We start from the raw sequence: 27,561 nt of genomic DNA on the forward strand, positions 1-27,561 counted from the left end.
AGTCGAGAGAGCTTTCACGGGTAAAGCATAAAGAATTTAAACTAATCACATAGGGAAGGCCTGTACCTCTTGAGGTCATCAAAGACTTCTGGCAGGAGGAAGTTGAGCAGGGACCAGAGCTCGGACAGGTTGTTCTGCAGTGGGGTTCCGGTCAGCAGCAGTTTGTTGTCAGTGGGAAGCATCTTGAGCTCCCGGATCAGTCTGCAGTTCATGTTCTTGATCCTGTGGCCCTCGTCCACAATCAAATACTTCCACTGCAACTTCTGGACAAGGAGAGAGAGCGGGAGGGGATTCAGTGATGACAGGGTCTGCATTCGGATCCAACATAGAAACTAAAGCATCCAAAATGGAAGTCACCAATATAGGCTACGCATTTATATGTACGATTCTTGGCTGTTGTACCTTTATTTGATTTTGCGTGGATTCAGTGACCTGAAGGTTGCATTTTGTGGAAGGGAGGAAAAACATTGAGGGAATGTAAATGCTCCCTTCCTTTATATTTACAAATCCCATTGGCAGCCATCTTTCATTTGGGCAGTGGAGATTCTGCCCTTGATGGAGCAAAGACAGCCACAAGAAGAAAGCATTTTACCTGGAACCGATGCAGCCAGACTGCCGTTTGTCATGTTTTGTGAAACAGCCTGCAATGCTCATATGAATACAGATTCTAATACAAGAATATAGTAGGTAAGCCTCAACATGATATTAACGTAGGGTTGGTCAGGAATGGTAAGCTTCCGTCAGGCGATTCTCATGTCCGTCAATAAATCTAACACTGGCATGAATCTAATTTAACCTCTTAAAAAGGAAAACTCCAACATTTTGGGAAATTAGCTTATTTGGCATCTACCCTGGAGTTAGACAAGAAGATACATACCCTTTTTCTTCTCTGTGCATGCAGTAGGAGTAGGAAGACACGCACCGTTAGCCTAGCTTAGCGTCAGTCACTGGAAGTAGGTTCCTCCATTAGCCTAGTTCCAAACGTCTTCCTACTCCTACTGCATGCATAGAGAAGAAAAAGGCATGTATCTTCTTGTCCAACTCCAGGGTTCCCAAAATGTTGGTGTTACATACATTTCTCTTCTCTGTGCATGCAGTAGGAGTAGGAAGACGCGCACCGTTAGCCTAGCTTAGCGTCAGTCACTGGAAGTAGGTTCCTCCATTAGCCTAGTTCCCAACATCTTCCTACTCCTACTGCATGCACAGAGAAGAAAAAGGTATGCATCTTCTTGTCTAACTCCAGGGTAGATAAGCTAATTTCCCAAAATGTTGGAGTTTTCCTTTAAGCCCGGAGCCCTATTTTCTGAAAGTCAGCCTAAAATACATGCCTAAATAAATGGAATATTGCTCCACTTCTACAAGGTCCATTTGGATGTTCTTGGTATCTAGGGACATCTATGGACCTCAGTGAATGTATTCCCATTATCAGAAGTATTGTGTCTATTACTAGGCTTGCTTAAATTGTGATGAAACAAGGAGAATATGAATTATTCTAATTTTTCTTTGCATATTTGACAGTGAATAACACCATGCTAGAAATGACCAGACATAAACTGCCACTGAGCTCGTTCAGTACCTTCTTGAGATCACATGTACACAAAATCGAAGGAAATTAATAAAGGGAAGATGATTAAACAGAAGGTTTTGTAGATACAGTACTGAATTCTGCCATCGGGACCCATGCAATTTGAAATATTATTATAGAATATAGAATATGAGGCCTATAAGTATAAATGACCTTATTATAGCTAACTTGCACACTATGGATCAGGCCAAATCTACTCTTTCCAATGGCAGAGTTCAATTTGGATTTAGTATCACCAGGCGTGCATGAAGAACAGAATGAAATCTACTGTATGTACAGTAGGTTTTTTATTCTTGCAACAGCTCCGCCATTTTGAAACTGATGAATCGGATGGTTGCTAAATGCTCAAAATAGGGGAGACAAACTAACTGCGCTCCAATAATATTTGAATATATGCCAATAACGTTCGGTTTTGTGGTATATAATCCAGAGTAATTTGCTTGAAGGCAGCTAGAAGCCTTTGGGAAGTGTAGTTTAAAAAAATTCCAACGCTCATTGAAAGCTCTGGATGTAGTCTTCTCAAAATGACTACAATATCCATCATCCAGCGACGGCCGCTAATTCAAAATGGCGGATATCCGCGATCACAACACCACATTTCAAAAACTAAAATCTCACTAATAACACTTTAACCCAGGGCTGAACAGTGAGAGATATATGTTGCACGTGCTACAGCAACATAGGTCTGTGCGATGAATGGATTTACTTCAGTAGCACTGTTGCGATAGGCATTCGGTTCATATAGATACTCTTATTTTGAAAATCCTGTCGCAAAAGTCCCAAGCTCCAGCCATAATATCTATGGCTCCGGCAGCTAACAACGTTCGGTTCATAACGATTTTGAAAATCCTGTGGAGTCGACTCGTATCCGCTCGGCTCCACAGCACAGCAGTAGCGTCTGGAACGCGGACATTGAAACCGAGCAAGGCTAGTGTGCCTATTTAGCGACCCAAAACAAATCCCTGCTGTTTTATTCCGCAATGGGTCAAATGCATCCAACATGCTTTGCAATCCTTGCCATTCCTTTATGACCGCGTCGTGTTAAAGACCGAAAGACCATTAGCTAACAACAAGCTAACTCTCTTCAGAGCCATAGAGAGAACAGCAGATGGGCAGTGTGAGGAGGGGGGGGGGGGCAGGCATTCTCCCTTCTGTGTGTGTGTGCGTTTGAAAAGATCAGATGAAGTCAGACGAGTATATTATATTGATAGTAAATGTACTGAGGGTGGACAGATAATGTTGATATTTAAACATAAAAAAATACAACACATAAATGTATTCATGATCATGCAACATAAAACAATTGCAGGAACGGTTTGGGAGAGGAAGTTTAAAGCTCAATATATCAAAACGTGGACTTTACAGTGAACAGGAGGTCTATTTGTATTAAAAACAATAGATCGTTTTTCCTTTAAACGTCTGGAAGAGGTAATTTCAAATTATATTTAAGTTACCTTTTTTGAGTTGATCTAAATGTTACTGATTGTGTTAAATGGGCTTATTATATCATCTCATCGATTGCAGGCACCTGCATCGTATCGTGGCAGATATCGGCAAATATTGTATCTTTGTCCAAAGAATCGATATCGTATCGCGATGAAACTGGTGATTCCCACCCCTAGTAGAGTCCATACATCCAACACCAAATCCCATAATTCCTTACACGTAACATGTCTGGCTGTGTGACGTCAACTTGTCAGCATGAAAATGACAGCCAAACATGGCACTGCAACTAAATAACACAAATACAATAGGCACATGTGACTGTTACAAATATAACACGTTTTATACTTGTGCTACAAGATTTTGGCCTGTGCTACAAAACGATCAACCTCTGTAGCACCAGTGCCATGTGAAAAAAAAAGTTTACGTACAGCCCTGCTTTAACCTATTGGTAAACAAACATTGCTGAAAATATACACTATGATGACTGAATCAAGAGGTTTATTTGTCACATACATACCAGGGCATACAGTGAAATGCAGGTGGTCATGCCTGCATCGATTGTGCAATAATACAATAATAAAATAGACAGAAAAAAAAAAGAACAGGTAAGACATAAGATGTGCATGATAAAAATAGACATGCTAAATTCCTGAGAAGGCACTGGTTCCTATGTACACTACTATACAATTTGAACTCAGTACTTAATGTATCTAAACTATACAAGAGCCACATCTGTTCTTTCCTTAAAGTGACTTTATATACCTCATTCCTTTAAAATGACTTTTCAATTATTTAAAGTGACATTTTGTTTAAAGTGATTGTTTAAAGCGGTTGGAGCATGTGTTGTGTGTGTGTGTGCTCGTGTGTACTTCTGAGTGGAGAGTTCAGTGTTCTGATGGCCTGGGGAAAGAAGCTGAGTCGGAGTCGCTCTGTTCTCGTAGCGTGTGTACGCTGCCTGCCCGCAGCAGCTTGAACATGCTTGTTGTTGGGGTGGTGGGGGTCTTTCATTATTCTGCAGGCTCTGGATTTGCACCTCCTGTTATAGAAGTCCTGCAGGGGTGGTAGTGCAGTTCCCATAGTACGCTCTGCTGAGTGCACCACTCTCTGGAGTGCCTTCCTGTCCTGTGCAGTTTCCAAAACAGGCAGTGATGTTTCAAGTCAGAATGCTCTCTACAGCCCCGGAATAGAAGGAGTGGAGTATCTTCCCCGATACTCTGAACTTCCTTAATTGTCTCAGGTGATGGACCTTTTACACCACAGAATCTATGTGTGTTGACCATGTCAGGTCCTCTGTAATGTGGACTCCCAGGTACTTGAAACTGCTCACCCTGTTATCAACAGTGGCGTGTGTGTCCCCTGCTGTATTCTCCTAAAATACACGATCAGCTCTTTGGTTTTACCAATGTTCAGGAGTAGGCCGTTATCCCGGCACCAGCGCGCCAGTTCATCAACCTCCTCCCAATAGGCCTTAGTCATTGTTAGAGATTAGCCCCACCACCACCGTGTCGTCCGCAAACTTCACTATGGAGTTGGAGCTGAACCTGGCCACAGTCATGTGTACAGTGAATACAGCAGGGGGCTCAGAACGCAGCCCTGGGGGGACCCGATACTCAGGGTGATTGTGCTGGAGGTATGACCCCCCACCCTGACCGCCTGGGGCCTGTCACTTAGAAAGTCCAGGATCCAGGCGCCCATGGCAGAGCTCAGACCCAGATCGATCAGCTTGTCAACCAGCCTGGTGGGGACTATGTGTTGAAAGCTGAACTATAGTCAATGAACAGCAATCTCACATAGCCCCCCTTCTGTCTGTCAAGGTGAGATATGGTGTTGTGTAGTACTTGGGAGACCGCGTCGTCAGTGGACCTGTTTGTCCTATATGCGAACTGCAGTGGGTCCATGTTACTAGGGAGTAGTGTTGTCACGATACTGGAATTTCGACACGATACCTTGAAAAGTATCGATACTTCGATACCATTTCGATATAAAGAAAAAAAATATATATATATTTTTTTTCTCTTTTTTTTTTTAAACAAATTTAGCTTTTGTTGCTGGTTGATTCTCCTCAGCTTCTCTCTGGTACTATAAGAGAAGATAAATATAACACGTATAAAACCCTTTGTTTATCTTTAGATCACACATTTAAAAATAACTGTTCATCTCACTTCAATCATTTTAATTGCAGATGCAGAACATGGTATTTTCCCAAGCAGACAGATGTAAACACTGTAATCTGTGTTGCATGTACCTGACAAACTGAACTGTTTGTATTACAGTTAGTAACAGTTTCGATTTTTATTTAAAGATAACGAGAGAGAGAGGGAGGCTATGCTCGGAGCATTTTAGTAACGTTACATTTTCAACAAGATTGCTGCTATTTAAACACTTCATGGATACAACAGGGTAACGTTAACCTTATGTCGACTGTAGTATTGTATGACCTCGACATAACGTTTAAACGTTAACGTTACTCCGTTTCCATGCAGTAATTGTAAAAGTGGCCAGCTAAGCTAACGGAGCTAACGGCTAGCAGTAGCTAGCTCTAACGTTACAACGAATCAGCTGTTGATATTATGCGCCATCAGTAGACAACGTATCATGTATTAAACTAGAGTTAATGGTTTAATGCTTCAGTCAGTGACGTTGAAAGAGCAGCTGTCACGAACCTCTCATTTCTTTATGGGGATCCTCGTTGGCACTGCTCTAACACCGCTTGCAAATAGCATTGGGGCAGCTTTAGCTTGTCCATCGTCGTTTACTCAAACCCGAAGTACCTCCAAACAGCACTTCTGCTGTTTTCTTTATCCACAAGCACAAGTTGCGGAGGCTCTGAAATGTTTATTTACAAACTGAAGACGGCTCTGAGGGGGAGGGCTGGACTCGGAGCAGGCATGCTCTGAACAGCGCGTCAACAACTTGAGGTAGAACACTCGCCAGCTGGTACCGATACTGCAGGTATCGGTATTTCGGGAAAGTATCGGTATTTCGGGAAATTAGTATCGAAACCATTTTAAATATTCAGTATAGATATGTATCGATACTTCGATATTTTTGACAACACTACTAGGGAGAGGGGCACAGATGTGGTCCTTGACCAGCCTCTCAAAGCATGTCATGACCACAGAGGTGAGTGCGACCGGTCTGTAGTCATTTAGGCCTGCTGGAGAGTTGTTTTTTGGTACAGGGATTATAGTGGACACTTTGACGCAGGCAGGGACCACGGACTCAGCCAGGGATAGATTGAATATGGTTGTAAACACTGGGGCCAGCTGATTTGCACAGGACTTTAGTATTCGTCCCGTTATCCCATCTGGGCCTGCAGATTTCCTAGTATTTACTCCCATAAACGCTATTCTCACGCTGTGTTCCGTCAATGAGAGTGTGTGTGTCCCCCTGCGGATGAACCCCGCTTCCCCGCGGCAGCCGGTGAGCTAACGTCGCCACTGCTCGCCCCAAACCTGGCATAAAAGGAGTAGATAGAGTTCATCCGCGAGAGAGGCATCGGCACTCACTATTGAGGGGGGGGCTGACTTTATAATCGGTTATCGTTTGTACTCCACGCCATAAGCCTCTCGTGTCGTTCTGTGCCATCTGTGTCTCCATTTTGTTCGCATATTGCCGTTTAGCAGCCCGCACCTCTTTGTGTAGCATATAAACTGCTACCTTGTACTCTTCCATACTTCCCGATGCTCGGCCCGAGTTGTAAGCAGCGGTACGAGCATTCAGGGCCACTCTGATGGAGTTGTCAACCCACGGTTTCTGGTTTGGGAAAACCTACAGCTTCTTCGTGGGGACAATAGTGTCAGCTAACGTTGCTATAAAGCCGACTACAACATCCGCATATTCACTGACCGGAGCATGCCCCAGTCGACGTCCTCCAGTGAGTCTTGTAGCGTGGCCTCTGAGCTCTCGGACCACTGCTTCACCTCTCGCGACAACAGCCTCACAGGCTCTTTGTTTGTAGCCAGGCAAAAGAAAGATGGCTTTGTTGATATCGCCGGCTACGATTATAGCCATGTCTGGATGTTTGTTTTGGTGCTGGTTCAAAGAGTCCTGTAGGTCTGCCAGAGCTTAGGCGGTATCTGCTTGCGGTGGGATGTATACTGCCGTGACTATTATGGCTGTGAATTCCCGGGGGAGATAAAACGGGCGACATAGGATGGATAAAACCTACCGAAGTCAGCCCATGTCACCCCACTTCTTAGGGACCTGCACTGGCTCCCCATTGCTGCACGAATCCGCTTCAAGGCCCTCGACCTGGCATACCATGCGGCAAAGGGAAGCGCTCCTGCCTACCTCCGGTCAATGGTCTCTAACTACACACCCTCAAGACCCCTACGCTCTGCATCTTCTAGCCATCTCAGTCCCACTCCTATCAGAGCTCCGGGAGGGTCATCAAGGAGAAGACGCCTTTTCTCAGTCCTTGCCCCACAATGGTGGAATGAACTGCCCACCCCAGTTAGGACAGCCAAAACCCGTCCAATATTTCGCCGTCGACTAAAGACTCATTTCTTCAACCATTATCTGAAATTCAAAAAAAAATCTAAAAAAATCTAACCCTAACTAACCTTACTGTCATGCACTTGTCCTAATAAACTAACCTACACTGTAGCACTCAAAACTTTGATGAACATTGTTACTCAGCTGATGCACCCTTCCTGATGACTTGTCGTACAGAACTTGTAAGTCGCTTTGGATAAAAGCGTCAGCTAAATGACTAAATGTAAATAAATGTTCAAGGTCCGGCGAACAGGAGCGGGAAATAATCTTTACCTCCTTGGCCCGGGGCTACACCAGCCATTGTTTGTCAAGAAGCAGACCCCTCCACCTATAGACTTTCCCGACTCTTCAGAACGATCAGCACGGAAGACATAAGGAATCAGATGGGATGATGTTTTGATCCTGTGTTTATGGCTTCAAACACGTCTCAGTGAAATATAGGATATTACAGTCACTCACGTCCCGTTTGAATCTAATCCTTGCTCTGAGATCATCCATCTTATTCTCCAGCGAACGGACATTCGCCAACAGAATCGATGGGATCGCGGGCCGGTAAGCAGAACTTTTTAGCCCGATTCTGATTCCACTTCTCCTTCCTCTGTGCTTACGTTCGATTGCGCCGCCGTCTTTCCCTTTGTTCTCGTCTCATCTTATCTCCGATGGCAAATATTGGCAAAAAGTATCATTTAGTTTAAGTCCATAAGTGACTGGCGGTCGTATGACGTCCATGCCAGCGTGGTTTTTATAAAAAAGTATTAAAAATAAACACAATGAGCGGCTGGGTGGCGCAGTGGAGATTGCGCTTGTCACCAATGCGAGAGACTACGGTCTCGAATCCGGGTGTCAGCATTGCCTCCGGCTTGGGCCAGCCGTCATACTAACTCGTTTGGCTGAGTTAGCAGGAGGGAAGTCGATGGGGTGGTAATCTGGCGTTGTGGACAGCGACTCCTACAGGTCAGGGCGCCTGCACAGCAAAAGACAGGAAGTGGTGAAGGCAGCGTGACCTCCCACGCGTTACACTTCACCAATGAGAGTCCGCGCTGTCAGGTGAAAAGAGAGCCGCTGGCTGTCTCCGCATGTATCGGAGGAAGCATGTGGTAGACCTCAGGGCTCCCTTGACCGACCAGTAGGGGGCACATGCGCACAACGACCAGGTAGGGGAGGGGGGAATTGGCATAACGACTAAATTGGGATGGGAGGAAAAAGCACAGAAAAATCAGGCGGAGAAAAAGAGGATTAAAAAAAATAAATAAAATAAACACCATGCGATGACATGAATGGGTTCTCTGGCATGTAGGCTAGTCCACTCAAGTCCGGCCCACAACAGAGAAAAGGGGCCTACCTGTAAGAACTTTCTGTCGATCATGGCTATCTCATAGGAGGTGATGACGACAGGACACACTTTCAGGGACCCTTGGAGCCTCCGCATCTTCTGCAGCTTGGTGGACCTGTCAGGCCCGTGGTACAGAATCACCGGCACCTGGAGACCAGAACAAGTCGGACACAGTCAAGTAAAGATGACGTGTTGCGCATCAGCAGAGTTGGGATGGAATGGGTTAAGCAAAGGCTTTCCCAAATACATTCCCCCTCAATATACACAAAGTCGATGCCAATTGGCTAAGAGGAAAAACCAAAAATAGTGAAGTCAACTATTGCTTTTAAACTAATTGCAAGTGTGAAAAAGTGAATTTAAGACATCTTTTAGAAAAGGAGACCCATTATGCATCTTTTCAGACATTTTATACTCTACCTTGAATCTGAGGAACATACGTTCTAGTGTATATTTATTACTTCATTTGAATTAATTAATTTATTATTTATTTATTTTCCAGCACGGCAGCACCTCTTTCTTCCCTTATAATTTTTGGTGGATGTAGCAACACCAAAAGTGTAAAGAAGTACTTCTATTCTATTGTAATTATTCCCATCCCTGTCTAGCTACCCCACACCCAAGAGAAAATAACATTCACAAACTGGGCAGTACATTAGATAAGCAGTGTTCCTGGCTCCAAAAAGCAGAGCTAATTGATTAATACAAGAAAAGCCATTGCGTGTGTATGACTTGTGACATCACCAAGGGCAATAATTGGGAAAAGCCTGTATAGGTTTAATCTGAAGACTTCAAACCCTGTTCAAACAGCAAGGAGTACATGTTTGTTAATCTGAAGACCTCAAAGCCTGTTCAAACAGCAAGGAGTACATGTTTGTTAATCTGAAGACCTCGACCCTGTTCAAACAGCAAGGAGTACATGTTTGTTAATCTGAAGACCTCAAACCCTGTTCAAACAGCAAGGAGTACATGTTTGTTAATCTGAAGACCTCGACCCTGTTCAAACAGCAAGGAGTACATGTTTGTTAATCTGAAGACCTCAAACCCTGTTCAAACAGCAAGGAGTACATGTTTGTTAATCTGAAGACCTCAAACCCTGTTCAAACAGCAAGGAGTACATGTTTGTTAATCTGAAGACCTCAAAGCCTGTTCAAACAGCAAGGAGTACATGTTTGTTAATCTGAAGACCTCGACCCTGTTCAAACAGCAAGGAGTACATGTTTGTTAATCCGAAGACCTCAAAGCCTGTTCAAACAGCAAGGAGTACATGTTTGTTAACTCATTCAGCGCCAGAGATTAGCCGGGTGCCGTTGTAGCTATGCCACGCTTTAAAGATCGTTTGTGGGGGGCAGGTGGCGCACGGAGATTACGTTCGTCACCAACACCGGGAGACACTAGGATTCGCCTGTTCGAATCCAGCTCCGGGCGTTGCTATCAGCTTGGCTGGCCCCTCACACTGATACAATTGGCCGTATCAGAGGGTGGGAAAGCTGAAGGGTGGGTCCTGGGCGTTGTGGACAGCGACCCCTACAGTTCGGTCGGGGCGCCTGCTCAGCGAGGGTTGGATCTGAGGAGAGATAGTGTGGCCTCCCACACGCTACACTCTCCCCGGTGAGAACCTGCGCGGCCAGGTTGGCCTGCCCCAGGCTGCACATGCGTCGGAGGAAAGCATGTGACAGTCTCCGGTCTCCCGGACCAACAGTAGGGGAAAGTACGCAACAACCAGGAAGGGTGGGATGGGAGAGAAATCGGGAAAAAAGGAGGGGAAGAAAGAAAAAAAAATTGTTTGTAGAGTTATATCTATATTCTAGCTATGGAGACAATACTATGGTCATTTGACACCGACTTTCTTCCGTCGAACATGCAAAAAAGAGATATTTTTTTCATGCATACGTTCGCGCATTATCCCGTGGTGAATACAAGTATAGTTTAGGAGTGATCCGGGATAATTCATGAAACGCTGAGTTATAGGGCGCTATGCTATTCTACTATAAGCGTTGGCGTTTCTTGCCTGGACACGCTACCATTTCCAAATCAAATGTATATAATAGGTATAATGTTTCATCATGCATGCATGAAGGGAGGGGGGGTTGTTTTTGTATGCTTTGATGGCCAGTAACGGCATTCGTGTTGAACACTACAGAAGCCGATCAGCTGGATCGATATGAAAACATTGTTGGATCAAGCTGAAATTGATGTCAGATAGTCCTTACCTCTGGTCGGGGGTATTCCAAAAAGAATATTCCAATTGTCTGATGGCGATTTCCAGTATTGGTGTCCATCTGGTCCCGGACATAATTTGGCACAATTTATGGATAGAGTGTGGCAGATGCGTTTCGAAGCGGTCGGATGAAGCGATTCACTCTGCTCCATCTAAATATAGCGCCCGGAGACATTTGAGTTTAACACAGGGTCTGGAACAGGGTTTACTGCACTCTCGATACTGCCACCTGGCAGGATCTGGCCGGTACTGCACCCTCAGGTCCCAGTATGCCTTTTAACACATTGAGTGCCACACCCCTTCCGGGAAGTGACCCCTTCCTTGCCATCCATTAACCCCATGTAAACGTAGTTGTAGTTTGTAGAGATAAAGCTATATTTTATAGTATAGCTATGGGTCTAATAACGCCGTCGAGTCTGTGAGTTGCTTCTGGTCAATGTGCAAAAACAGATTCTTTTTTTCATCCATACATTTCTGTTTTGAATATGAATATAGTTTGGTTGCTTCCGAGTAATTCCAGGGAAAAGACGCGAAAACAGCGTTTGTGTAATTCAATAAACACGCTAGATCATCATTATTATCTTTACTCGTGCACGCATGCAATGTGGTTTAAACCGGCGCGGCGCAGCGCCACCTGACCGCCGTTTTTAGATCATTTGATATTTTTCCTTTGATCCCCGTTCTACACACTCGGCCGGAGCCCTCAAGAGTTATTCTGGTACAGCTACCTACGTTGGAATTGCAATGCCGATCGAATATCACCAGGTGGCAGTATCGCCTACCTTATGAACATGCATGGGCCATTAGCGCCACAGCCCCCAGACAACTGGGGACTCTTTGCGAGCAGCACTGAGCAGGACACGTTCGACAATGTGATCGCCTAGAGCGAACTATTGGATATTATGAAAAGGACAAAATGGATTATATGGATGATGATTATGGACGATAAGGTGCGTTTCCACCAGACTATGAACTATGTTGGACTATAATCAAAGACCGATGAGGAAACCTATTCGGCTCCGTCTAGTCTGGCCCGAGCAGACTATAAATGTAACGTTATATGTAGAGCTGCCGTGATAACCGCATTACCGCGGTATCGCTGTTGCATCACGCCCACCGCAGAGTTAGGCTGAATACCGCATCACTGCTGTTTTTTATAATAATAATAAAGTAGCGCCCAGACGTTGGGCTTGCGGCTCTGCAGATATACCCTACTCTGTTCCAAGCGACCCTATTGGGTAGAAGTGGTACCAGAAAAGTCACGTGAAACACTGCAGACCACTGGTCAGAAGAGAGACGCGTCACAAGTTGGAGCCTCCTGCACAAAAGCAGAAAGCCGCCATCTTTACTGCCTCGCTAAGGATGCATTTCATTCAGGATTTGTTTGCAACAGCACCAAGTGCAATAAACAAAAAAGGATGGATTCACTGTGTATTCTGCCTCATTTATTGATGAAAGAAAACAGACATCAACCCAATTTACCACCGAGCGGAGAGTTTAGTGTCACAACAAGATCGCTGACGTGTTAAGCTTGTTGTTGTTAGCCTAATACTAACGCTAACGTCAGCAGACACAAGAGGTAAGGTTAAACCCGGGTTGCTTGGTAGAATAGACACAATGAGAGGTAACGTTAGCTTTAGCAGAATAGACACAACGAGAGTCTGGTTAATGTTGTTATTGATTGATTGAAACTCTGGCTTGCTGATTGATTGGTTAAACTCTGGCTTGCTGCAAGCCCTCGGACATAGCTATGCTCACGGAGCTTTCAGTGTACACAAGCGGCCCCGCCTGCATCCCCACGGAGACAAACGGAGTAGTACCTGCAGTGGAAAAGGAACGAAGTACCAGGTACCTAAAGCGGGTTGAGTCGAGTAGGTACTATGCAGTGGAAAAGCGGCATTAGACTAGAGGCAGGCTATATGCTATAAAGAGTAGACTAAAAAAATTAATATTTCGCAAATTTGTGCGGTAAGGAAAAGATCAATACCGCGGCAGCTCTAGTTATATGTATGATCTGTTCTGATTCAAGACACTTTTGGACTCAAAGTGAGAAATGCAGTACCTCTAAACCAAAGCTAAAGTCTGTTTTACGTGTACTTTACCGAAACTCCATCATAAAACATGCATTTGTATGCACGCAGCGTCGGATAAACGACCCGCCCACCCCCCAGCTTTGTGAAGAAACAAGGTCATGTGTTTGTTTACCTTTGACCTGGCAATAATATAGGTGTCAAGCGAGCAGCCACGAGATTTGCACATACGCTGCACTAGGGCTGGGCAATTAATAAAAAAAAAAAATCACGATCCATAGACCAATGCAATCTCATTTCTAAGTTATGACGATTTTCTTAAAAAATTTTACTTTTTAAATTATTTTATTGAAAAAAATTAGAATCGTGAGAGAATCGTGATCTCAATTCTTAGAGAGAAAAATCGTTATTCACATTTTAGCAAGAATCGCCCAGCCCTACACTGCACAAAACACACTTTATCTCACGATCTAGGGAACCAGCCTGGATTTGATTGAAACGGGGCAATGTTTAGCTTGGAATTGTGAACGAACGAATGTAGAAACAAACTTACATGTTGGACTAGAAATAGTGTGTCAAATGAGCCGTACTATTGTCTCCATAGCTATAATATACAATAGCTCCGCAAAGATCGTGAAAATGGTCAAGAAAAGCTGGCGCTAGCCAGTGCAGATGGGGAAAGCTTGTGGCGCTCAAAAAGTTAAAGCTGGAGATTCTCCCCTCTGTTGCAGTTTAAAACCTTGATCTCCAAATTTTGTTTGGTCTTATTGTTATGATTTAAAAAATAAATGTCTGTATGTACACTCAACACGTCTGTAAATGGGGGAAACCCCAGTTGCCTTTCGAGTTTAAATAAGGGTTTATAATAACAATAGGGGTCTTTATACAGTACCTCTGGGGCGAAGCGCTCAAACTCTTTGACCCAGTTGGGCAGAGTGGAGAGGGGGGCCACCACTAGGAAGGGTCCAGTCACCTTCCTGTCTATCATCAGGGTGATGTGGGCGATGCACTGGATGGTCTTTCCCAGGCCCATCTCGTCTGCCAGGATCCCATTGATCCCATTCTCCCACAGCATCTAGAAATACAAAGAAAAGGAACAGACACTGTGACGAAGCGGCTCAGTCACTGACTGCGGGCAGTGCACATACAAACATACAACACACGCACCACATTATACCATGGAATGACATACAATGAGTGCGGACAGCGCACATGAAAACACACGCCGCGGAGCAACGCATACACACACCAAACATTCCCTCCTGTCATTTCCTCCTTTCTTAGTATGTCCAAATGTCAGAATTCTCACAATCATCCATTCCTTTTCCATTGTCATAGCAGAATGACAGCTTGGGAGTGCTACGTTCATTAATCACATCACATACACATTTATTCACTCACGATGCATTCGCCTCTGCGCTTCTCCGGCACTTCCTAGGCTGACGTGTTGGCCAAACAGAGGCGCACATTTCCGCCAGGTTAAATGAGGGGTTGGCGCGAGACCAGGGTCGCGTGAGCGACATTATTGTATCATTTGGTATTGTACCATTTACTTGATTATCTTTAATTAAAACAGTTGGAAAGTATGTGTGATATAGTGGGGGCTATATATTTTGTGTGTAGGAATTTGTTAATGTGTTTGTTATGTACATCCTGTTTGAAGCCTAGTGGGAGGGGCTATGGGATACAAGAGAGCTGCTTTGGCCCAGGGAAGTCAGTCTTGAGTTGGCGGAGTTACAGTGAAGGTAACGGGAATCCTTTTGAAAACGTGTTGGGATTGCTTGTAGTGGAAGTAGTAAGCATTTGCATATTTAGACATTGTGTAGTGTTAAGTAGTAAGTATATTGCGTTTTGTTTTCTTTGTTTTCCCTTTTGCCACTTTTGTTAGATATAGTAAGTATAGGGTATTTTGTTTTATGTTACTTTCACTTTTCACATTTTTGTATGTCGCCAGATGATTAAAAAAAAGAAAGAAAAATCAAAAAAAAAATATATGTATGCAGTCAGGCCACTGAACTTAGAAGCAGGCCAGGCCAGTGTTTCTAGTTGCAGCAGCGCAATAGTTAGATAACCTAGGTGGGGAACAACCAGGAGATCACTGCAACTCACAATTTGATCTCAAGTGACTACCTGGTAAAATAAAGGTTAAATAAAATAAAAATCTCTCTTGCTCTCACACACAAAGGGAGCCGCATGTGATTGGTGGAGGCGCATGACACATGCTAGCCTGTAATAATACCCCCCAAAAAAATCTACTTTGCATTTGATATATTGCAAATATATGCCATCACACACACTGGCATTTAAAGGGTTAGAATTATAAAATGAATATGTGGTGTTATGATCAGGGCTGAAGTTGAATTAAAAGATTGTATTTTTTTCAATCTGACATTACAAAAAAACTGAAAATCCATCAAAATCAGTGTTGTTGCTAATCATACATATATATGCTAGCCTGTTTTTTAACAATAATTTGTGATGCCATCACAAACACTGGCATTTAAAGGGTACAAATAAAAAGATTCCTGCACCAGAATGCAGGAAATGAAGTCTTTGTAACAAAACATGTCCTGGTGGGGGACCCCCAGACCCCCTGCTTAAAAAGTGGCCTGACTGGGGCTATATTTTGCACTATATTTCATGGCCTGAATGATTTCCGCAGTCCGGCCCTGGTTAAAAGCCTCCAATGCTTATTAGTGTGTGCGTTTGAACGTTTGCATGTTTCAACCATACATTTCCATTTATAATTTATTTTTTACCTCCTATAATAGTGGGGGTCGCGGCTCTCTGACACCGTTATTTGGGGGTCGCGGCCTAAAAAGTTTGGGAACCCCTGCTGGAACATGTTTGTCGTGTTACCCGTTTTGGTTGCGTCTATTCGAATCCTAACGCATGTATGCTTCCGGTTTTCGCGTTTTGCGAATTGGCCACTGCCGTTTCTGGTGCGATCTGATTGGCCACTGACGTTTCTGGTCATGTGACGCGTGCGCCCAATCGCGTGACGCGCCCATTTCCGCCTCGACCAGCAGCAAACTACCTAACGCCTAGTTGGTTAAGGTTAGAGTTTGGAGTTTGGAATCAGGGCTGGCGTTCTATCGCCAACCTCTAACCTTAACCAACTACGAAAGAGTGCCTAAGCTTAACCGGCGAAAGAACTTGCAGTCACACGATTGGCGCGACCAGAAACGGCAGTGGCCAATCAGAGCGCAAAACGCGAACGTGGAAACATACATGCGTTAGGATTCGAATAGACGCGTTTTGGTTAGCACCGGTCTTCGACACATTTTGCACCGAACACTGCCGATACTAGTCTGACTTTAGAAACACAAAATGTGTCCATACTGCTGACGTTGAAACACCTCTTATTTACAATTTCTTCTACATTTGAGCTAAGGCTTGCGGTGGCCATAGGGTTGTCGTCTCCTTCACTGTTGCTCGAATTTTCGTTCATTTTCCTAACTAAGCTAATCTCCTCAGAATGATAACGAAACAAAACAGTAGCACATGGACTGCTGTGGTGCGTGAGCGCGTCATCACGTAATGTAGCTCTATTCCTGATTGGTTGTTAGTGCGTGTGCATGATATCCAAGCATGGAAAATAGATATATCTAAAATTTGCGACCACGTGTTTATTTAGAGGAAATAATTTATCACGATAATTAACGTTATCTTTTATCACCCAGCCCTAGCACTGGTGACGTGAAATCACTGCACCCAGACAGGAGTGGTTAGGCAAAAAAGATTTCAGAGTATATCTGCTTAGAAAACGGAAATGTCTAATACAATTTTTTTTTTCTCTCCACGTGGTAAATAAACAGTCACAACATGTTTACAGGAACGTTTTGTAGTTGTATTTGGAGTGTATTTGTGACCGTTTGGGAACTCGGGTAAATGTATGACCCACTTCCAGTGATGAAGCTAAGCTAGGCTAACGGTCCAGGCGTTCCCTAAGTCTAATGCATGCAGAGAGACAAAAAAGGTATGCATCTTCTTGTCTAACTAAGCTAATTTCCCAAAATGTTAGAGTTCCTTTAAGGGGGAAAACATGAACTGCCTCTTTAAACAGTATGCTAATAGCAGTAGCCATACCACCTGTTAAAACTGAAAAAAACTAAGATCGTTACACCCCTAGTCTAAATGGAAGCCTCACCCTCAACCACTCGATGCCCTCGATCTGGTACCACCTCATGATGCCCCCGGTGAAGAGCCTGGGCTGCTGGGCAGGGACAGGCTGGCCGTTGAACGTCCTGGTAGGGTGCAGCAGGCGCTTGCCACTGTCCCGCACGGCCTCCGTCAGACGGCCCTTGATGTCTGTGTTGGAGTCGCTCATCTTCTCGATGTCCTCCGACTCAAGCTTCTTGGAGTCGGGCAGATCCTCCTGTGAACTGGACTGTGTACATCATGGAATGTTGTTGTCATTCAAATGTTTTGTTACTTGTGCAAAGGTACAAATGAATTGCCCCACGTGGGATCAATAAAGTTGTCTGAATATGAACAGTGATGTGAGATGATGTGCTGCATCCGTCTTTAGTCTAATAGTTGCCCATCATCATCAATATGAAATAAACATTAGAAAAAATTCTCATTTACCTCTTCCTCCACTTTAGCTTTCTTTGCCTTAGACATGATTTCCTGAGAAGATTTAGAAGCACAAGATATTAGATTCTAGGACTTACTCCTATAGACACGAAGACTTACTTCTATAGACACAAGGACTTACTTCTATAGACACAAGGACTTACTTCTATAGACACGAAGACTTACTTCTATAGACACAAGGACTTACTTTTATAGACACAAGGACTTAATTCCAGTGTTTCCCCTAGGACTATTTTCAGGGGGGGGGGGTTAAATTTAACTTAAAAAAAATGTAAGTTAAATGCATCAATCTGGTGCACTTTGAGAATAAAGAGGCCAGATCTATGATGAACTTTGTGCTCAAAACACAAAATCGACTAGATTGCAGTGCTTCCCAATCCTCTCCTCGGAGCACCCCAGCCATTCCATGCATTTGTTAAATTCCACCACCAGCACACCTGATTCAACTTAACAAGCCCTTTATTAGTTGAATCAGGTGTGCTGGTGATGGAATTTAACAAATATATGGAACGGCTGGGGTGCCTCGAGGAGAGGTTTGAGAACCACTGGACTAGAGCATACATTTGAGCCATCAAAGAAATTAAGCAAAAGTGGTTACCTGTGTTGAACTGGTTTATTTTTTAGAAAATATAAAAATATACTGGATTACTATTACGACTACTACCACTGCCAATACTACTGATACATCCCTATTGGCAATGTATCAGTCTAGGTCATTAATGGGAAACACTGAGGGAGGCACATACACTCATAACTATTTACAACCAGTGTCAGAGCGAGTGCACTCAAGTTGTTCGGAAATTCTGAGTGCACACTGGACGCTCTGACCAAAGAGTCAGTTTATCAGAGCGGAGCAGATTTTCAGTTAACTCACCTTAACTAGGGCCCTATGAAATCTGTTTTATCTTTTCCTGTTTTCGGATATGAATTTTCCTGTTTTCAGGTTTCTCCGTTTTTAATTTTCCCGTTTTCGGATTTCTCTGATTTAATATTTTTTCCTTTGGATTTAACAAAAGAAAATACAAAATTATGTTTTAACTAACTTGAATAATAGTACATCTGCAAACAGTGCCAGTGTAGTTCAATGTTCAGTGCCAGTTAGGTTATGATGAGGTTTCTTTTTTTCAATTAAGTTCAGTTCAATGCAGTTCAACTGCCAGTGCAGTGCAATAACTAAATAATAATTAAATACGAAATAATTTGTTTAAAAGAATGTAATTTATTTCAAAGAAATGTCCTTTAAAGGTTCATGCTTCTCCCCATCTCTGGCTGACATCACCATTGTGATACATGATGGATAGGCCTTTGTTTTCCTCAATGAGGGATTCTCTTTTGTCGGTCAGCAGCGTTTTCTACTTGCTGAAGCTTCTCTCTGTATAATTATTTTTTAAGTTTAAATATCAACATTATCTGGCCAACCTCAGTAAATACTATCAAACTTTCCAAAGACCAGAGTTGGGACAGGCACGCACACACGCAACGCTAGTCAGTCTCGGAATGGATTTGGTAGGTTTTTTCTGCGTCTCCGTAGACCGTGCCGCACCACCATTTTATTGTCTTAGTGAAGATTGATTTATATGAAAACCGATTTATGTATAATTTAGCTAGCTCGCCAACGTTACTGTGATTAAGGCAATGGTAGGGGAAACACTGTTCTATAGACACATGGACTTACTTCTATAGACACAAGGACTTACTTCTCTAGAAATGACGTCAGCTATTTTGTAGTCCTCCTCCCTCCCTCGTTTCTTTCTCTCTGCTGGAAAATAATGGAGCAGGAAAAAAGGGATGGGGTGAGCATATAAATTGATATGGCATGGATCGGTCAAATACTGCATTATGATTGACTATGGGGTATTCTAGGAATGTGCATGATTCTTAGATGCAAAGGTGTATGTATATGACCAGTGATGTCACCAACTCATTCACTAGGAGCTCTGCATAGGTTTTGCATCTATGACGCTGTGTATCCTTGTTCGATTAAGAGCATGGCAAAAATATAAACTCTGCGAATTGAAAAATCATGCATTTTCTAAGAATCATACATCACACCCTGATGAAGGCAAATGCTGAACATGTTGGTCCAATCATAGTCCAATAACTGATCACATAGTTCAATAAATATTTTAACTAAGAGATGTTGGTGATACTGATCACATAGTCCAATAAATATTTTAACTGAAACATGTTGGCAATAGTGATCACACAGTCCAATAAATATTTGAAAATGGCAAACGTATACGGTATATTCTGATAACCCCAATGACATACCGTAATTCCTCTAATAGTAACCGGGTCTCAAATACAAGCCGGGTCTCTATTAATGGCCGGGTGCGCTCTTGAGCTAAGCAATTATAAGCCGGCCTCCTAATACAAGCCGGGTTACTAATACTGAGCTGCATACTGAGCTAGTTACTTGATTTCACTTTGAAAACGTTGAAATTACCAGTGACCACCTGTAATTGCACTGTTTACTATTTCATACAGTACTTGGTTTCAATAAATGAACCCAGTACATTTTACTGGGTTCAAACTGACACAAAACGTTGATTTATTCATTATGATCCGTTTGAAAATTTGAAATATAGGCCTCCCTCTTATACAGGCCTCCTCCTAATACAAGCCTGGTACCCGCTACAGTTGAAACAAATACAAGCCGGGGTTACTATTGGAGGAATTACGGTAACCACAGACCACACTCTGCACTACCCACCTGTATTCTAATACCCTAATATATGGCATGCTTACCTTTCTAATACCGTACCCTAATATATAGCATGCTTACCTTTCTAATACCGTACCCTAATCTATGGCATGCTTACCTTTCTAATACCGTACCCTAATCTATGGCATGCTTACCTTTCTAATACCGTACCCTACTCCATGACATGCTTACCTTTTCTAATACCCTTCCCTAATCTATGGCATGCTTACCTTTCCCAGGTGATTTGCCACCAGTCTCCTGCAATTCATAAAATAATGAAGGTTGATTAAATAAGGTTAGCCAGTGAGTAAAGCCTAAATTGAAAGCACAATATATTTTTGTAATCATTGGAAACTTCCCCCACCTTATTGACTCTCTTCTCCAGTCTCTCTTTCCTGACTTTTTCCTGAAAGTGTTGACACAATCACAAAATTAGTTTCCTTGTTGTCCGACCTATACCTTTAATGTTTTAGTTTATTTTACAAGCACAATCAAACCAGATAACAAAATCCATTACCAAATTAACATTTGACCCATTCCCAAAATGCCTACACTCATTTCAAATCAATGCACCAGACTAGCAAGAGACCGTTCTGTGGCCTGTAAAGAAGCATTTGAGGAAAACCGATGGTCAAAAAGATAAATAAATAAATCATTAAGATTAACTATTTGGTACACAGACATACCTCCTGTTGCTGCTGCTCCATTTTAGTCAACAGGAATTTAGAGTAGATGTTGCTCTTCTCAAGCAGGTGTTGCAACCTCTTGAACCGCATCTCATGAGATTCCCTCTCCCAAGACTCTCGCGCCTGGTGGTGAGGGAAGCAAATTTTACAGACATAAAATTACTGTCCTTACACTACAATGAAAAGATTCGCGTATCCAATACGTCGGCCGGGAAAATTGCATAAGCAGCTATTTTGAGAAGTGATTACAGATTCTGTTGTACACATCACCGAATGTATCAAGTGTGATGAATATACAGTAGTCTATACGGTGTCTGTGTGCAGTCCCTGTGCGCTGTAGTGTCGAGTTGTCCCGTTTTGAAAATATGTGGGTTGTTGTACGTTCTCATGGTCCTGTGAATTTATGGTATTTCTTGAAATGTGTGTTGTTGTAAGTTCTTATGTTAACGTATTGTATTTGGTGAATGAAGTGATTCAGGGGTTGTATTTGGTGAATAAAAGTGATTCTGAGGAGGGGTTGTATTTGGTGAATAAAGTGATTCTGAGGACGGGTTGTATTTGGTGAATAAAGTGATTCTGAGGAGGGGTTGTATTTGGTGAATAAAGTGATTCTGAGGGGAAACTACCATGTCCAGCATCTCCTTCTCTTTTCTCTCCCCTTCCTCCATCAACTGCTTCTCCTCTTCTTCCATCTCTTTAGTGATGATAACTCCCGACACCTCATCCTCAGTCTTCACACTGGCACCTGCAAACATAAATAAAGAGTGTGACGGTCAACTTGCCGTGTGCCAAAAACTAGGTGGAAATAAGCCGGAGCATATACCGCAATGCCATACAATTTCCTTAGGTACGAGTTTGCTCGTATTTTCGCAACCTCCACTCACAACAAGCAAACCTCCTTGATTTTCATAGTAATATTATTATACAGTCTGGTGAGAAAGACGAACAAGAAAACTGGCCCCAATTCAGAAAAAAATTCACTTTCATAAAACATTTACTTGTGTGCTCTTCTCTTATTTGATAAAGCTGCTGTGGAGAGGTAGATGGCATTTCCATGGTAACGCATCTGTTGAAAATTCACCCAAGGATGATGATAGTGACAAGTGTTTTAAATTACAGCTATAGATTGTTAAAAAAAATTACAACAGTAACATTGTAAAAAGACCCAAGTTTATTTCCTGTTGCAATGTTTGCTAATGAAATGGTTGACAGGAAATATAGTTCTCTTGTATATAAATAGTCTTTCTTACCGGAGTATATTACAACAATCAAGTAGGTGTGTGATTACATGTTGCAAGTTTGAGCAAATATGCACAGACTTGTAAGAACACATGCAAGAACACCTTTCACATCAACACAATTCATTAGCTTGCTGAAGTGACTATACCATTTGCAGAAGCAGTCTCCATGGTGGTACCAAGTGGTTCCTCGGATTCGTCTGGCTTGGGACAATTGGGGGATGTACTTCGAGGTTCTTCCTTTATGCTTTCACAAACAAAACAAGACTACTTTAGACGAATTGTTGAAACTCGTGCAAGCAGTAAGAGTGTAATACTACCTACTTTTTAGAATCCATTTGATTTCTGTGGTCTTGGACAGTCCAATACTGTGAAGTGTGAACATGAACAACTATCAAAACCAGATGTCATGAATGTGTATACAAACACCAAATGGGTGACAACCAGAGAATGCCAGTTTGAAATGAGCTTTCTTCCCCAGTAATCGTATCGACATTGAAGGAGAAAGTATACCCCCATCTCAAGAATATCCCCTTAGGCTGAGGTCATCGCATTTTCTAATTGACCGTTTATTATGTTAGCTCTCTCAGAAACCCTATTCTGTAACGTTACTGCATCATCATCAGGTAACATTATGTTAGCAATAGCATCATCCCGGCATCAGCCACGGGTTTCGTGTATCCTCCCGTTCTCGTCACGATTAGTTAGAAAGAACCAAGTATATAAATGGAGGTGCGGAAATGCTCGGCACACCGTTTAATAATTGTGGGCAATTTTTTTTATATCAAAGACTATCTTACATTGATTTTATATCGTCTGGCAAGGAAATGTTCTGTGTGTCTTCTTCTGTGTCGGTGCTGGATTAGTCACTTGCATGCTCTGCCCCCTAGTGGGGATGAATGTATAGACCACCGCAACACTTCCGGTATTTTGAAATCGCGGCAGAGAGCGGGGGGGGGAGAAATGCATGAATGTGTGGATGAGAGCCTTGGTATTAAGGCTCCCCATAGCTACGGCTATGGGGGTGCCGTCTGCGGGAGACATGATCCAATATACTTTTATACGCCCGAGTCTCCTGAACACGGAGCGACCAATTGCAATAACTTAATGTCAAGGCTCTCATCCACATGCATTCATTTTCTCGCCCCGCTCTCTCCCCCATGATGAGCTCAATGTAACGCGGAAGTGCAGTGGTCATAGTATCGATTCGAACACTTACCACGTAACGTAACGTTATGGCCACCGACCGACAAGTCATTGAAAACACAAACACGAACCTAAACTGCATTTGTATACATTATGCTCCGTTGTACATCGCTTTGTCTGGGGCCATCACCCTTGCCAAGGACGCACAGCTAGAATCCCCAGTCATAAAACCACATGTTTACAATAATACACATACCGTTTATAATGCCCATTTTGTCGTCCTTGTTTGACCAAAAACAGCCGTTGCTATGTGCAAAACAACGGTTGTCAACTTGTCATGTGGTGACAAACAAATAATTCGTTGTATTGGTCATTTTAGAAAGCATTATTTTGTGTATTACTCGACTCGACCTTGCAAACATGTTACAGACGGGACAGGAATATCGTGATTGTCCAGTGTTATATACCTTACGTACCGGTAACCTACCACTGCACAGAAGTGAACCATGTTCTGCCAAAGGTGGTATACTGTCTGTATATGTATTCCTGGTTAATATAAACATAATCCTATCCCTGCTGCAACGTGCAGCTCCTCTACAATATACTCGACCAAATGCTGTGGGATACAACATAACGGGGTAACGTTAACGCTATAGTGCATCATTTTAAACATACAATGAGTTAGTTAAATGTATATATTTTAAAAATGGAAATTAGTCTTGTAATCTAACAATTCAACTCACCAACTCATAGTTACCAGTCGTTCAGTTGAGTTTCGGTTTAACTTCAAAGAAAAAATACTTTCCCGGAGACACTACACTAAGTTGTTTTACAGTAATGTTAGCACGTTGTTACGCAAAACAAATGTTCCCAAGCAATGGACCATGAATGCAAGACACTGACTTTTAAAATATTTTTTTATACATGGAGAAAACACACTAGTCTCTGCAACGGCAAGCCTGCAAGAATCAACGCGTGCTGTTGTGGGAGGACTTTCTCGATTTCGCGCCATTTGGACGAAACCACTACTCGTATAAAATAGGGGTGCGTTACTTCAGAGTGTAGATATTGTCGTATTTTGTAAGAAACTGCATATACTATATTAAATGTTTCTATGGTCCTTTCATAAAAAAAAAATAAGATTAAAATTAGAAGGAAACAATCCTATATTTCAGGAATACGTTAAACAATTCAAATACAAAAATATCCCCCAGATATAATTATGTCTGAAATCCATCTTATTATTATTTCCCGCGAGTTGAGTCGGAGAAGGGCGGAGCTGCGTTGATTTAACTGGAAAGCTGACTCGAAACAAGATGCCTAAAGAAAAAGAAGAAGACTTCATTGGAGATAGAGTCAGAGTCGTTTAGGATTAGGAGATTGATCGAAGACGAAAGTCTTTCTCTGGTCTGCATCCCCTTAACAATTGTATGTATTGAGCTGTACTGTACTGTACCCATTCTGCAATCTGTTAATAAAGTTTTCAATCAATCAATCAATGACTCGAAGGGGAGTGAGCGGTGGTGGGAGGCGTACAGATCACAGTATGAAACCTTTACATGTAGTGATTGGCCCCGGCCCATGGAAGAGAATCCGGGGTTTTGGATTGACGAAAATTTGAACAAGTTCAGTGAGGACTTGATACACAAGTGGAGTTTCAAGGAGTGGGCATTGCTCATGGAGAGATATCTCGAGGAGGAGAGGAACGACAGCGATGGGGGTGAGAATAGCCAGGGCAAGGGTAAGGGGTCGGGTGGTGACGATATGGAGTGTAGTGGGGAAGAGAGTGGGGGAGAAGGGTGGACGAAGGTGGAGAAGAAGAGTGAGGCAAGTGAGGGGAAGGGGAGTAAGAGGAAGAAAGAGAGGGGAGATAGCTTGAGTGGGTCAGAGGATGAGGGTAGAGGAAAGGGTTTTGCAGAAGGGTTGAATCAATGTATGGTGCGGTTTGAGGGAGGAGTGGGAGTTAGGGATGTAGAGCAGGGTCAGCTGTCCAAACTCATTGAAGCACAGTTAGGTGAGGTACGGAAGGGTGTTGGGGGATGGGAATTTGTTTATAGGGTGTGTGAGTTTAGAGCAGGTAGAGAAGGCAAGGGGAATGAAGAGCATTGGCAAAGTGAATGTATATATAGAGGCCAAGGGGTGCTTGAGCACCTGCCTTTTTGAGCCTCATCAAAAAAGTGCCCTTTTTGAAAAAAAAAATATATATATATATATATATATATATATATATATATATATATATATATTTTTTTTTTGGGTTACGCATATAGACTGCCCTTCCAACTGAAAAATGTCAGGATAGAATAAAAATATTAGGTAAAGAGAGAGAGATGCCCCATATTCCATTGCAGTTTGCACAGCCTCCTCAGTGTGCCTCTCCGCGGACATATATTTTATGCATAGCGTGGGTGGTGATGATGATGATGATAGAAACCGCTGTGGCGCATACAGTTGAATGCTGGTATTACACTCATTGAGGGACACGAAGAAGTCAAGTCCGATGGGATTTGGGAATCTCAAATACAAATCGGGATTGGAATAAAAAATGCATTTATATTAAACAATACAGAATATACAGCACTTCTTGGGGTCTGTAGTAAGCACTTATTCCCTCCCCCCTGAACATTTATGGAGATGTATGGGCCTTTTAAGTCAGTGATAAAAGTGTCTTTCAAGGATAAGTGAGCTCCTGCACTGATTATTATAGTTCAATATTCAATATTTGATCACCCTTAAAAATCGGGCTTGCGCGCTACGCGCGCTTGGTTAATATATACACACAAGTATAGTGCCCTTTTCTGCCTTTGAGCACCTGCCCCTCTGAAGTCCTGTGCACGTCCCTGAGAGTAGGGGAGAAAAGGGATGGTGGGTGTAAGGGGGTGATTTCTGGGATTCCAATTGAGGTTAGCGTAGAGCAGCTGGGAGATTTAAGGAGAGACGTGCGTAATGGGAAAGTTAAGAGTGCAGATAGGATAGAGACAGAGACGGTAGTGATTAAGTTTGAAGGTGAGGTTGTTCCAAGTGAGGTGTTTGTAGGGTATATGGTGTATAGGGTTAGGGAGTTTGTTCTGAGTCCTCTGAGGTGTTACAGGTGTCAGGAGTTTGGCCATATAGCCATTTCATGTAGGAAGGGACAGAGGTGTGCTAGGTGTGGCGGGGAGCATGACTATGGGAAGTGTGGAGAGGGAGTGAAGCGGAAGTGTTGTAGTTGTGGTGGGGAGCATATAGTGTAGCCTTTAGGGGTTGTGAGGTGATGAAGAGGGAGGTTGTGGTTCAGAGAGTGAGAAGGGAGGGTAAGTTATCGTATGCAGAGGCGGCTAGGAGGGTAGGACAGGGAAGTCAAGATAGGGTGCAGGGGTTTGGAGAAGGACATTTGGCAGAGAGGGTAGAGCAGGAGGATAGAGAGAGGGTATGGGAGGAGAAATGTAGTATTGTGGCCTTCGTGGCAGGGGTAGTTAATGTTACGGCAGAGATTAAGGGTAGAACAGATAGAGTAAAGATGATTGTTAGGATAGCGGTTCAACATTTGGGAATGGAAGGTCTAAAATGGGAGGAGGTGGTTAGGGAATTGGATAAGGGGGGTTGTGAGGGACCAAGGAGTCCAGAACAAGGCCGCAGGGGGCAAGGAGTGTCTCGCAGAGGGGAGCTCAGTCAGGAAGTAGCAGCATTAGCTGCACTCCATTGGACAATGTAGGGGATGAAGGATTCCAGTAGATGGCGGTAAAGTAGAAGGAGAAGAGAACTTGTAAGAAGATTGAACAGTTAGGCAGCAATACGCCGGAAGGTGTCTAGACTGCCGGAAATTCACAAGAAGAAGAAGAAGAGTCGGAGAAGATTTTGGGATCCACCCCCTAGTTCAATGATTTACACATACACTTTGCAACAATACTTTTACGGAAAAGTAGCCCAATGAACAACTTTAGCATAAAGATATTGGTTTGAAATATATTGTAAAAAGCATTCATCTTTAGAATGCCCATTTTCCTTCCATGTTGGAAGAAACAGCGGTTATATATCATACTGGCAATCGCGTCTCGCTCTGCCCTCTGAGATATCATTATCTCCAGCACCTAGTGTGC

At 43.0% G+C, this 27,561-nt stretch overlaps 1 protein-coding gene across 3 annotated transcripts in view; it reads right to left on the bottom strand.

Moving 5' to 3' along the window:
- Positions 1 to 24,424, bottom strand: part of hells (helicase, lymphoid specific) — a 51,662-nt gene extending 27,238 nt beyond the window's left edge. Inside the window, exons 1-13 of one of the 3 annotated variants that reach the window (XM_084321649.1) lie at positions 23,137 to 23,180; positions 22,661 to 22,704; positions 22,486 to 22,583; positions 21,725 to 21,843; positions 21,099 to 21,221; positions 20,777 to 20,818; positions 20,643 to 20,670; positions 19,406 to 19,467; positions 17,700 to 17,741; positions 17,260 to 17,499; positions 14,002 to 14,184; positions 8,871 to 9,008; positions 67 to 263 (exon numbers count right to left, since the gene is read on the bottom strand). In XM_084321649.1, coding sequence (XP_084177775.1) covers positions 67 to 263; positions 8,871 to 9,008; positions 14,002 to 14,184; positions 17,260 to 17,499; positions 17,700 to 17,741; positions 19,406 to 19,467; positions 20,643 to 20,670; positions 20,777 to 20,818; positions 21,099 to 21,221; positions 21,725 to 21,843; positions 22,486 to 22,583; positions 22,661 to 22,674 — 1,286 coding nt within the window. In that variant the 5' untranslated portion in view covers positions 22,675 to 22,704; positions 23,137 to 23,180. Of the gene's footprint in view, positions 1 to 66; positions 264 to 8,870; positions 9,009 to 14,001; positions 14,185 to 17,259; positions 17,500 to 17,699; positions 17,742 to 19,405; positions 19,468 to 20,642; positions 20,671 to 20,776; positions 20,819 to 21,098; positions 21,222 to 21,724; positions 21,844 to 22,485; positions 22,584 to 22,660; positions 22,705 to 23,136; positions 23,201 to 24,225 lie in introns of those variants that run through there. The other 2 variants (XM_084321650.1, XM_084321651.1) reach the window with 2 other exon arrangements.
- Between the last annotated feature and the right edge of the window lie 3,137 nt (positions 24,425 to 27,561).

The sequence above is a fragment of the Notolepis coatsorum genome (assembly GCF_963971535.1).
Source record: "Notolepis coatsorum genome assembly, chromosome: 9".
Taxonomy (NCBI): Eukaryota; Metazoa; Chordata; class Actinopteri; order Aulopiformes; family Paralepididae; genus Notolepis; species Notolepis coatsorum.